The sequence below is a fragment of the Vipera berus genome (assembly GCF_964194415.1).
Source record: "Vipera berus genome assembly, chromosome: Z".
Classification (NCBI taxonomy): domain Eukaryota; kingdom Metazoa; phylum Chordata; class Lepidosauria; order Squamata; family Viperidae; genus Vipera; species Vipera berus.
The window spans coordinates 111,798,954-111,812,915 of NC_138205.1; the positions used below are offsets into that span (position 1 = coordinate 111,798,954).

At 38.6% G+C, this 13,962-nt stretch overlaps 1 protein-coding gene across 5 annotated transcripts in view; it reads right to left on the reverse strand.

The window, feature by feature from the left end:
* Positions 1-13,962, reverse strand: part of LOC308677714 (protein adenylyltransferase SelO-like) — a 42,030-nt gene that overhangs the window by 1,670 nt on the left and 26,398 nt on the right. For all 5 annotated transcript variants that reach the window (XM_081344355.1, XM_081344356.1, XM_081344354.1 and 2 more), the window contains 6 exons: positions 12,048-12,131; positions 8,057-8,186; positions 4,043-4,087; positions 3,861-3,942; positions 3,682-3,774; positions 1,058-1,137 (listed from right to left, as the gene is read on the reverse strand). In XM_081344355.1, coding sequence (XP_081200481.1) covers positions 1,058-1,137; positions 3,682-3,774; positions 3,861-3,942; positions 4,043-4,087; positions 8,057-8,186; positions 12,048-12,131 — 514 coding nt within the window. The remainder of the gene's footprint in view (positions 1-1,057; positions 1,138-3,681; positions 3,775-3,860; positions 3,943-4,042; positions 4,088-8,056; positions 8,187-12,047; positions 12,132-13,962) is intronic.

A 13,962-nucleotide genomic window follows, 5' to 3' on the forward strand; every position in this document is an offset into this window, starting at 1 on the left:
ACGGATGGGATTCCGTCGAAACGTTGCGCCTGCACCTTTAGTTCTACGCGGGGGAAAACCCGAATTTTGAGACAATGATTCTTAAGAATAGACACACCTTCAACCATGACTAGATATTGTGCATTTTATAACAAGATATTTGGAGATGTGTAAAATGAAAAATGTAGTTTGTTCCACACATGGAATATAGATATGTTTGACTAGTGCTAGACCATTCTAACTGAGTTGTAATGCAGCCATATTGAACCCCAGATCATTTAGGTTAATCCAGAATTTCAACAAAGCAAAGAGGGGTCTAACAGAATAGATGAAGCAAGCTTGTTTCATGTTTTTTTTCCTCCTCCTGCTTCCTTAGACATAATGAAGCCACTCTACTTATCCCCAGTCCCACTCTTCTTTTTTGTCTCCATCTCCTATCCTGGTATTCTTGTTAAAACACATGTACAGCCTGAAGATCTGTTGACTTCCATTCCTAGAATTAGACAGCCACATATCTTATAAATGACAAGGCTGAGAAATGCAGCTGTAGAGCTATGCATAGAATAAATACAAAAGCTCAAAATCTGTATTTTAATCCATGCACAGATGGCTCAATATTGACTAATCTGGGTATGGAATGCTTTGTGCACAGAAAGGTTAGCATATTCTCTGTTAATCCTGTTCTACCTATTTAACATAATTGTTGCTATCTAACCATTGAGTAATTGAACTCGGACTCTCATAAATAACTGAAGGAGTTGCATGGAAAACGTCGTGAAATTAATTTTCCTGTTCTTTAACATGTACTTATAATTACAGTAAATTAATCCCACTATTGTTGTTGTTAGTTGCAAAGTTGTGTCCAACCCATCATGACCCCATGGACAACATTCCTCCAGGCCTTCCTGTCCTCTACCATCTTCTGGAGTCCATTTAAGCTCACACCTACTGCTTCAGTGACTCTATCAAGCCACCTCATTCTTTGTCATCTCCTTCTTCTCTTGCCCTCAACCTTTCCCAGCATTAGGCTCTTCTCCAGTGAGTCCTTCCTTCTCATTAGGAAACCCACTATATTTACCTTTTTAATCTCAAGAAGTACATAGCAATCCAGGTTGAAAAGTTCTTGTGTTTAGCTACATCTTGTAAAGCCCAGAATTCCTGTATGAAAATAATTGAACACTTACAATATAAAACAAAGGAATTCTTAACACTTGTCAACGAAGTTTAATATTCCAAAATAGACACGTATAGGACTGCAGTCAAATATTCACTTCCAGTAATAGTTGCCAAATCAGTATTAAAAAAGAGAAAATAGTAGAATTCCTTGATAGATTTGGGACACAACACAGGATTAAGGTAACCTATGTCTCTGGAAAGAACTATGTCCCAAGCACAGGCCACTGGCCAAATATCTCTCTCCACATGAAAGACAACAACATTTGAATATCCTGGATCAGGCTCAGGATTTTTCTTGAAATTAAAACCCCACTTTCCTTAGTTGGCTTGGAGGACAGTGAGTTTGTTCAACTGCTCAAACAGAATATATAAAACAATACTGACAATGCCCGGCTGCATCTCGATTGTGATAAGCTGGTAGAGAAAACAGCCTTTGTAAAGAAATCAGTACTTTTCAATAACAAGTGGATAACAAATTATTGTTAATAGTAGGAATCTGTATGGTAGTCTCTATTTTGCAATTAGGCAAATCTATAGACAGCCAGGCATTTGGAATAAGAGCAGACAAGAGATTGAGTATATCCTGGAACATTCTTTGCTCATATAAGGAAATTCTAAGTGCCTTAGGATTCTTGCATTATTGGGAGGCATTTGCCTTCCTCTCAATGTTTGGTTTGCATTTGGAAAGGAAACTTATCAGAATCACAAATCTTTTGCTACCATGGAAACCTAGATAGACATTGGAATAGACAGCTGTTCCAATTCTGCTCTTTTTTTTCTAAAAACCAAATATTAGGTACTTTATTTAAAAAAACTTGGTATCCAGCCAGATTGTGACAAAAAATCTGAAATCTTATGAAAAAGCCAGGCAAGAGTAAGTTCTAGTCACATGCCTCAGCCCAACTCACCTCACAGGATTGCTGTTGTAGAGAAAATAGGAAGAGAAAGTAGTACTAGCCACATTCACCACCTTCAGTCATAGAAATAATAAAGGTGGTATATGTGTATATGTGTATGTACATGTATATGTGTTTATGGATATCATCATCATCATTTTAGCCATTTAGCCAGAGGCATGTTGTACCTAAAAATCAAGCTAGGGAGGGTGTGGGGGGAGTGGAGCTGCCCACATGCTCTGCACCTGCTTATTGTTGCAGCCTAGCCTCCCATGAATCGACACCTGCCTCACCTCGCCGGTCCACTTCTGTGCCCTTTCTGGAAGGCCTCTGAAGCCAAGAACTGTGTCAATCTGGAGCTCCATTCTCAGCTGCAGATGGTAGTGCTGCTGCTGTGGTGAGGTGAGACAGTGGAAAAGACACTCCCTGAAAATAAGACCTGGTACCTCTTTTGGAGGCAAAAACAAGACCGGGTTTATTTTTGGGGAAACACTCATGTGTGTGTGTGTGTGTGTGTGTGTGTGTGTGTGTGCGTGTCTGTGTATTATTTTTCCTCCAAAAGAGGCACTAGTCTTATTTTCAGGGGATGTCTTACCTACTTACCTCAGGAATGCTGCAGCCAGGCCTCCCACACCGCAACACTGTTGCGCCGCCACCCAACTTTTTCTGTGGCCACTCGCAGCAGGACGACACATGACACATTGCCTCAGTGCTGCTCATATCAGGATGCCACATGGCATGTTTTACCATGGTGCACACAAATGTACCAGCATGATGCGCCAGTGTCCTGCTGCGAGTGGTGGAACCGGCGCAACGCACCACCTGGCCTCCTGCTGCAAGCAACCAGAAGCGGACAGGGCTGGTGCTGCTGGTGGCACTGCTCTGAGGTGAGGCAGGTGGGGCGATGCCCTGAGGTAAGTGGGTGCAGTTCCATCCTCCCACCCTGCCCTAGCTTGCTTTTACATGTGCACCTCACCTCATACAACCAGACAGTGGGAGGGAGTGGCAGCATGTTAACTAAGGCTTATTTTATTTATTTATTTATTTATTTATTTTATTACATTTATATACCGCCCTTTCCCTGAGGACTCAGGGCGGTTTACAGGGAATTAAAAACCAACAATACAAAAGTTAAAACCAGTTTAAAAAAGATTAAACTTAACCCTGTGCAAATAAAACCCCAGTTAAAATAGATTAATCCTCAGCCTGGGCCAGAGAGCTCAAAGAGCCAGGTCTTCAGGCCCCGGCGGAATGAACGGAGGTCGGGGGCAGTCCTCAGCTCCACTGTCAGCTGGTTCCAGAGGGCAGGCGCCCCCACTGAGAAGGCCCTATCCCTGGGCGTTACCCGCCGGCAATCTCTTACCGGTGGGACCCTGAGCAGACCCTCCCTGTGGGAGCGCACTGGACGAAGGGCACTTGATGCTGGCAGCAGGTGTTCCCTCAAATACCCCGGACCCAAGCCATGTAGGGCTTTATAGGTAATGACCAGCACCTTGAATTTTGGGGGTAGCTCTTAGTTTTGAGGAAACGTGTGTGTGTGTGTACATATATTATCCTCTACCAATTCTGCTTTCACAATCCACTGTTTTAAAAGAAGAAAACTCATTTTCTTTTAATAATGTATCAATACCTTAGGAATGTTGCTATCTTTGAGTTGGTTTTCTGAAATCTCACCAAGTTGCCGAAAAGTCATTGTGAAATCTGCCCTTGTATCTTCCATGAGCTAAGAAATAGGATCACATTTTTGTGTCAGCCTTTACTGATAACTCAAAGTACAGAACAAATATTTAATCAAAGAAAACAACTCACTTTTAGAAGGAAAGCAATCAAATAGTCATCATCCTCATTCTCACCTAGCAGACCTAATTTTGTCTTGAATAACTCTAAAAAGCTGAAGATTAATGAAACAAATGTATTAGCATGGCAAAACTGGATAAGTCACAGAAATATGTGCATTTTTGGTTAAAAAAATAGTTCCAATGATTACATACCCTTTATTATATTGTTGAGGGTATTCTTCAAGTATTTGAGAAGCCCTGTTCAGAAAAGGTGCAAATGTTTCAGCAAAAAAATAAACAACTTTTTCAGATGTTATTGTTCAGATATTAGACTGGTACTTTTCCTAAAGGCAACTGGACTTTCTTGGGGTTTTTTCTTAAAAACATTTTGATTCTCTTTCAAGATGCTTCTTCAGTTCTGACTGAACAGTAAGGAATGGAAGGATATACTGTATTTTCTGGTGTATAAGACTACTTTTTAACCCATGAAAATCTTCTCAAAAGTCAGGGGGCGTCTTATACGCCGGGTGCTGAAAATTTAGGGACAGGGCTGGCTGGAAAACCTGGAGCGGATCTCCCATTTAGTCTGCGCAGGGAAAGCGGGACCAATTGGACAAGAAGCTGCAGTCTGTGATTTTTTACAGGGTTTATAGGGTTTCCTGCCTTAGCAGGGGGTTGGACTAGATGACCTCCAAGGTCCCCTCCAACTAATTATTATTATTATTATTATTATTATTATTATTATTATTATTATTATTATTATTATTATTATTATTATTATTTAATCCACTTGCACTGTTTTATGTTTACATATTTGATGACAAACAGCCTTATGTTTATAAGTGAGTTTTCCTACTAAGCACCTGCATGTCATAAGCATTTGAATTAAAATTACCATATTAAAATCAAATCTGATGTTTTTTAATTTTTATTTAGTGTGCGTTGGAAGAGGGGTAGTCTTATATGGTGAGTATAGCCCAAACCCTATAATTTAACAGGAAATGTAGGGGGTCGTCTTATACGCCCAGTCGTCTTATACGCCGGAAAATACGGTATATTCTTTGCGGTCATCTGGTTGTCAGCAATCTGATCACTGCTAGTTTGTGCTCCATTCTATGTAAATCTTGTAGGTTTTCTGTATACTTCAATGTGAGGTTTTTGCCTTTCTTAATGTGTACTGCACAATCCTGGAAAACCAGACAGTTTGCCTACCAGCAAAGAGAGAAAAAGAAAAAGAAAACATATCAAGGATGCCCCCAGAATTTGGGGCTACCCCATCTGGGCCTTCATCAAATACAAAAAAAGTTCCAGCAGACACATAACAGACACAGAAAACAATAAACGGAACAATGCTGTCATTCCATATGTTGCATCTGGAAAGCTCAGAAGGATTTTCAACCAATACAACATATGTGCACACTTTAAACCAGACATGTCAAACTCACGTCACGTGACGTATCAGAGCTTTTTCTCCATTGCTGGCAGTGGGGTGGGCACGATTTCCTGGTGACACGTCCGGCCCGCGGGCCAGCAGTTTGACACCCCTGCTTTAAACCAAAGAATACATTAAGGCAGAAGCTCAAGGATAAAGCACTCAGACACAAATGTCGGATGTGCAGTACAGGATAGTAAGACATATACTGAACATTGGGGAAACAAAACAACCACTTCACAAACACCTGGCAAAACACAGGAAAACAGATCGATCAGGACAAGATTCAGCAGTCCATCTGCATTTAAAAGACAAAGTCACTCTTTTGAAAAGAGCAAAGTTCACATTCTGGACAAAGAGGGCCATTGGTTTGAAAGAAGGACCAAAGGGGCCATCTATATTAAAACTGAACAGCCCTTGCTCAATAGAGACGGAGGAATAAGACACCACCTATCTCTTATTTACAACATAATCCCTTCAGCAGTCCCAAGAAGGTTCCACATTCATTTGCACTCTCATTGAGGTGACTCTGAGGATAACGATAAACCTCCAAGTGGCCTTAATGACTCTTGGAGAACTAATGAGTGACCCTCAGAGTGCTAATGATTAGATGACTGCACAGAATATAAATTCCTCATTCCCCACCATTGAGTCAAAACTGAAGAAGTTTCTGGGGTGAGAAATGGAATGTTTTCAAGAAAAAAAACCCAAGAAAGTCCAGTTGCCTTTCGAAAAGCACCTTTGGAAAAACCCTGACCTGGATGATTGAGCATATCCATAGATTTTTAGGCATTAGACATGTTACCCTGGATGATCTAGTAAGATGGATAATCCTGCATTTGCAACCTGCTAACATCAGCAAATGGCTGATCTTTCTTTAGTCCGATCTGCATTTTTCCCTCAGTAAACATAAAAATAGATAAGTTCTGATAGGATTAACAGACCTATTTCATGGGTGGAGAAAAGTCAAGGAGACAGACAATTCCAAACACTGCCTTTCCACTGATTCTGTGTTGGATGGCTAATTCCCTGGTGTATGTAATTTCTAATTAGATCAGCAGAACTTCCAAGAGTAGAGAATATCTGTAGCTCATGATTCTTGCTATTGTTTAAGGTTTTACCAATAGACACACAGAGATAAACCCAGCTATATGCCATTTAAAAGATACAACCAACAGTCAAGAAAGGAAACAATCCATTACATATCATATCCACCAGCCAACACTAGACAAGCAGGAAGAAGCACCCCATAAACAATTAGGGAAAAAGAAAGAACCTCAAAGAACACTAAGAACTCAACAGCAGGAATTATTGGAATTCCCATGAGAGCAGAAGATAAGTACTCAAAGAAGAACTTTAATGCAACCAGCTCAGAATTGTCTGAATCAACCAAAAGTTGTTTTCCTGGATTTCAACCTGAAGTCTTTTTCGTCTATCTGGAGATGTGGGGTTAAGTCTAATATTTTCTGTATGTCATATAAAGGTGTTTTTGCCATGTTTATTTAAAAAATAAAATATGTTGATTTTCTTAGTAATTAGGGTTTTTATCACCTTTGAGGATCAATGTCCATCAATTCTCCCAGTAAAGAGTGCGACTAGTTGCCTTCATTTATTAAATTTTAATATACATTGCAATTAAGAAAACCATAGCTAGAATCTTACAATATCACCAAATCTTGTTACATTTCAGGGTTTTTATGTATAGACTACAGTACTGAAATTTCATAAGATTCTGAGATCTTCAGGAGGATAAGAAACCCAGACACAATGGTGCTCATAGCATGAAATTCTACACCTAAAACCAAGGGCCTTTTTGGAAATAACATTCCTATTTAATATACCATAGATTTCTGAACAGTAATAAGCTTTCGGCTTCTTATTTCTTCTTCTTATGTACCATTTTTAATTCTGCAATGTGTGTTTTAACTTCATGGGTATTGTACATTCCAAGAAACAGTGGTCTACAAAATCTCCCACTGCCGAATGTGGTACATGACATTACAAAATGAAGGAAATAACTAGACTACAGCATGTGAGTCAAACGTTCATTCCCGGCTTAATAAACTATAGTTTATGAAATTAGGAATGCATCCAAGCTGAATCACTGCCTACATTTTTGCCTTATATTAAGATATTGTATCTTCTTTCATATTTTTATGAGACGAATATCTAGAATATTTAGCAAACATTTGATATTGGTGTAATCATGGTCCATCTTTGTCATCCTCATTACCTTTTTTATTATTTCAATTGTATATTCCAAGCTGAACTGATGTTACTTAATATTGGTGTAATCATGGTCCAGCTCTCTTATCCTCACTGCTTTTTTTGTGGATTCAATTGTACATTCCAAGCTGAACTGATGTTATTTAAATGCTTTCTTCCAGAGATGAGTTTGGGACAAATTTATAATAATGAAAGGGGTTGGTGCTTCAAATAATCTCTTTCCCATTTGTCTCTAAAACTATGGATGATATTCAGAAAGAAAACATCTTTCTCGGCATGTCTTTAATGTTTGACTAATCTAAAGCAAAAAGACAAAAATAAAAAATAAAAAACCCATCACATTTTTTCCTTTTTTAGTTTCCTAGCATCAACAGTACTAAAATTTTAGTTTATAAAATAGTGATTTCTATGAATCTACTGGACACCTTTAATTTTTTTGCAAATACTTCTATTGCAAACATAATTTCAATTTTCAAAATATTTTCTTGCAGGAAAATGTCTTCTTTTCTGAATGAATGGTCATGTCATTAGTTCTTTTAAATAGGAAGACATTTTAAAAGATTACTTACAATTGCTTTTGTTTTGAATTAAATAAAGGGTTTAAAGCCTTTAACAGTTTGCTCAGATTAAATATTCCAACATTTGCCTGATTTCCTATGTTATATCGTCCTTCATCATCAGATGTGTTTGGAACAAAGTCTGAAACAAAACATTATTTTTACCACAGTGAAAGATTTGAAATAGCCAGCCACATTCATTCACCTTGATTCAAAATAAGGAAAATCACACAGGTAGTAATCACCCCCATATTTCTAAATGCAAGCATATTTGTTTAAGCTAGATTAGCCCAAAGAAAATTATGCACTATTTGCCTTTCAGTGTAAAATTGCAATGTATTTTTTTTACCTCAACTGCAAACCTAAATCTGTGGTTTAAACTGTCCATTTTTTTAATACAGTTAGTCCTCAACTTATGACCACAACTGAACCCAACATTTCTGTTGCTAAGCAAGATAGTTGATACAGTGAGGGGAAAAAAGTATTTGATCCCCTGTTGATTTTGTACATTTGCCCACTGACAAAGAAATGATCAGTCTATAATTTTAAGAGTAGGTTTATTTTAACAGTAAGAGACAGAATAACAACAACAAAATTCAGAAAAACACACTTCAAAAAAGTTATACATTGATTTGGATTTTAATGAGTGAAATAAGCATCTTATCCCCTATCGATCAGCAAGATTTCTGGCTCCCAGGTGTCTTTTATACAGGTAATGAGCTGAGGGAGTGCTCCTAATCTCAGTTTGTTACATGTATACAAGAAACCTGTCCACAGATGGTATCGATCAATCAGGTTCCAAACTCTCCACCATGGCCAAGACAAAAGAGCTGTCCAAGGATGTCAGGGACAAGATTATAGACCTACACAAGGCTGGAATGGGCTATAAGACTATTGCCAAACAGCTTGGTGAAAAGGTGACAACAGTTTGTGTGATTATTTGCAAATGGAAGATACACAAAATAACTATCAATCTCCCTCAGTCTGGGGCTCCATGAAGATCTCACCTCGTGGAGTTTCAATGATCATGAGAACAGTGAGGAATTAACCCAGAACTACACGGGAGGATCTTGTCAATGATCTCAAGGCAGCTGCAACCACAGTCACCTAGAAAATAATTGGTAACACTACACCGTGAAGGACTGAAATCCTGCAGCAGCCACAGGGTCCCCCTGCTCAAGAAAGCCCATCTGAAGTTTGCCACCAAACATCTGAATGATTTAAAGGAAAACTGGGTGAAAGTGTTGGGGTTAGTGTTGTGGTCAGATGAGACCAAAATTAAGTTCTTTGGCATCAACCATCATATTTGGAGGAGGAGGAATGCAGCCTATGACCACAAGAACACCATCCCCACCATCAAACATGGAAGTGGAAACATGCTTTGGGGGTGTTTTTCTGCTAAGGGGACAGGACAACTTCACCGCATCAAAGGGACGATGGACAGGGCCTTGTACCGTCAAATCTTGGGTGAGAACCTCCGTTCGTCAGCCAGGGCATTGAAAATGGGTGGTGGCAATGACCCAAAACACACGGCCAAGGCAACAAAGGAGTGGCTCAAAAAGAAGCACTTTAAGGTCCTAGAGTGGCCTAGCCAGTCTCCAGACCTTAATCTTATGGAAAATCTGTGGAGGGAGCTGAAAATTTGAGCTGCCAAATGTCAGCCTCAAAACTTTAATGATTTGGAAAGGATCTGCAAAAAGAGTGGAACAAAATCCCTCCTGAGATGTGTGCAAACCTCATGGCCAACTACAAGAAACATCTGACCTCTTTGATTGCCAACAAGGGTTTTGTCACCAAGTACTAAGTCATGTTTTGCGAAGGGGTCAAATACTTTTTCCACTCATTAAAATGCAAAACAATGTATAACTTTTTTGAAATGCATTTTTCTGAATTTTTTGTTGTTATTCTGTCTCTCACTGTTAAAATAAACCTATCATTAAAATTATAGACTGATCATTTCTTTGTCCATGGGCAAATGTACAAAATCAGCAGGGAATCAAACAATTTTTCCCTCACTGTAATTGAGTTTTGCACCATTTTATGACTTTTTTTAACCACAATTATTAAGTTGTTAAGCGAATCACTACAGTTGTTAAATGAATCATGCAGTTGTTCAGCAAATCTGGCCTTACCCATTGACTTTGCTTGTCAGGAGACAAGAAGGTTACAGATGGTGATTAAATGATCTTAGGAGAGTTTAACTGTCATAAATACATGACAGTTCCCAAGTGCCTAAATTTTGATCACATGACCATGATGCTCCAAAAGTCCTAAGTGTAAAATTGGCCATAAATAACTTTTTCAGTAACATTGAATGGTCATTAAATGAACAACTGTAAGTTGAGGACTAGTATTGACCTTTTTTTTACACAAATAGCCTGTTATAATAAATAAAATTTCATTTTGTATTAAGATACATACATATTATATTGGGGCTTTTTCCCCAGTCTGCTTTGTCATAAATTTACCAATAGCCAACTTATTTTTTATGACTGTACTTCACAGAAATTATAATAATGACTATCTGCACTCATATCAGGATTATGCGGGCTAAGTGCATATGAGATATAACTTGCCCTAGATGCACTATTTATGCTAATGAATATTTAATTTCATACCATCAAGAGTAATAGCTTTCAGCTTTTAAAAGCTCTTAAACAGGCCTCTTTCAGGTGTAAAGAAGCAAAATCTAAAGAAACTTGACAATGAATATGCTATCTCTCATGGCCAAAGCCTTGCCCTTCTCATGCAGAAAAAGAGAATTACATCCCCTTCATAAACCCTACAATTTTAACCTCAATTTTTTTCTATACAAACTAGCATACTTTCCTATAGCTTTATTGGTGCAATTAAGATTTTATCCATACCTAACTTGATTTTAAATATTTTAAGTACAACTCTCAAAGACCAGTTAGCTGGTCAATTCCAGTTCTATGTTATTGCTTGACTGTTTGAAAAGGTGAACAAGTTGGGTTAGACTTTCCACATATATACTGTTGTGGCTTGTTCCCCAATGGAAGAATGGTGAGAAATTATTAATTTTTAAGACAAATTCTTAATATTCTAGGAAGAACAAAGAGGTAAGATGTGAAAGAAGAAATCCGTTTCATCCAGATAGGAACTGTGAATGGGACAAAACAGGTTCCCAATTTGAAAATACCCTTTTGTGAGAGGAAATTCTTTTCCATAAAAATGTCAGCCAGCATTTCATCTATGACAGTCTTCCAGCTAAACTTTATTCCGGATGCCGAAGTAAACAAACTATTAAACAGCAATTAAATTACAGATTGTCCTATTTTCTGTGAGGTTTTAAGGAGGATTTTCATACCCTGAGATGGAAAGGTTGGGGGTGGGAGACTATTAGTGATGGTATGTTCAGAATTAGGCTTTAATTCCAGTGAAAGTAACATGGGCTAGACTTCCCTGCCACTTCAAGTGAGGAATCTACTGAAATCAGTGTAAATGCAGAATCCAGATCTAGGTTAGACTCAATAGCTCCTACCAATCATCTCTGCAGTTGCACTGCATCCAATACAGCTCTAGGCATGTAGATTCCCACAAAGCGGAAAACTGATAAAAGAATGTAGTTATACATAGCCAACATATCAAAAGTACATAAGCTTTCCAAATCTAGGCAGGACTGGGAAAAGCCATGACTCTATGGTAAAGCAAGCGTTGTGCATGCAGAACAACTATGGTTAAAGTGAGAAAAATACAGTCTAAAACTACCTTTAGCAGTGAAAGTTGCACAACATGAGCTGGATAGGATAGGCTCATTTTATTTAACACAGCTTTAACATAGCAGGGGTGGACTAGATCTCCAAGGTCCCTTCCAGCTCTATTCTGATTAATTAATTAATTTCTGAATCCCATCCATTTTAATCTTTTAATCCTTTTGGTCTTACATAAATTTAAGAAGACAAAAATCAAAAAATGAAGGCACTGCTTAGGATTTCATTGCCTGCCCAATAATTAATCCTGAATTCCCTTAGGTTATACTCACCTGGGTCGTATGCATCCATGAAGCCAAATGGACCATAATCTATGGTTATGGATAATAAGCTGAAATTATCAGTATTACATACTCCTAAAACATAAAGCAACATGGCAATCAATACAGCACAGTTAGAAGTGCTAGCATGGGAACTTATTTAGGAGCAATTTGGAAACCAGATCCAGCCCCTCATTTCATAGCTAAGAGGTTTGTAAGACCAGTATCATTCCTTTCATATTTGTTACAGATACTCTTCTCTTTATGCCCATGCTTTTTTCTATCTGATGTAAGTATCATCTTTTCTCCAATTGTTTAAAGCAGGGGTGTCAAACTCAATTTCATTGAGGGCCGCATCAGCATTGCGGTTGCCCTCAGGGGGGTGGGTGGGTGTGGCCAGGGTGGGCGTGGCCTACTGGGTGGGCGTGGCTAGAGTGCGTATGGCCTACTGGGTGGGCGTGGCCAGCTCTACATCGTTTGCATCAAGGGTGCCTATGGGGGCCTGGGCAGGAGTGGGACAGATCTGAGGGTCTCTGGCAGAAGGAGGGTCTCTGGGCCAGGGCCAAGGCAGTGGGGGCCGTTCCCTCACTGTTTCCAGGATGGCTTCGCGGGCCGCATGAAACCACTTTGCGGGCCGGATCCGGCCCCTGGGCCTTGTGTTTGACATGTCTGGTTTAAAGCAATCCCTGCTTTCTTAATGGATATGGCGTTATAAACTTGTCAAAAACTGAGTTTCTTTTAGTTCTTTCAGAAGAAATACAGCTCCTCTTTCTTATTTTTCACTATGCAGTTTGGAAAGAAAAGGACAAGATAGTTAGCTATAGAGTTCTGTGTACTTACAATCAAGTAATAAGTCTGTGTTTTGAAAAGCCACAGTAGTGACAGAGGATTAGGAACAGTCCTAGAACCAATTCACAATGCTATTGTTTCCTGTCCATGGTATTCTTTGTGTTCTAATTTTTAAAAATGCGTATCATGACAGTATATCATCAGGATCTATGATATCATGTCATAAGGAGGAAAGGTCCAAAACTAAATGCTGAACAAATAATATTATTTTCAACAGCTTAGAAGGGATCTAGTACTATTTTACTACTAGAATAATTACTAGAAAAGTTGTTTTTCTAACTTTCCATGGTTTAATTTAGGGGATTTTCACAGTAGCATTTTTTACCCTTTCTAAGCAGATTGAATCTGACATTGTCTTCACTTCTGCCCATTTTAAAACATAATCACTATGAGCCAATCAGTGCTCATTTTCTTTCTATCCACTGACAATAGGAAAATGCCTAAAAATTTCAGGATCCACCTCAGCTATTACCAGTTATGGAGTAACAAAAATTGCTTCATAGTTATTCCATGCAACCGGAAAGTGAAATAAACTACTAGATCTCTTGATGTATTTTTTCATGTGTACTTCTGTGGTTGTGGGCATTTGTCTAATAGTTTCCCAAAATAAAATAAAAAAACCTGAGGAGTTACTGTAATAAGAAGGCATAGGAGGGAAAGTAAATTGTAAAGAAATATGGACAAAGGGACTGAAAACTCCAAAGACTTCTTGAGCATTGTTTCTCTTACATTTTAAAGCCCTACTGATGAAAGTATAGCATGGCCATATTCTCCAAATCAACCCTTTCCTCAACACATCTGATTATGCCTGAATCTTGCTATCGCACCTAAACAGAAAGGAAGGAAGAAAATTTTAACCAGAACATACAGAACGTAATATATTCTGGTTAAAGGGCTCTGAGGCCCTACAGAAGTAGTAAAGATTTAAAGCAGTCAATTGAGTACATCAAGCTAAACTGTGAATTGAGTATTGTGGTGCAATTAGTTCACATGGTGTAATAAGATGGAGGTTTGTTGTCACTGTGAGTTGGGGGGTGGGAGCACTAAGGGAGGCCGAGCTAATCTCAATGTATACATA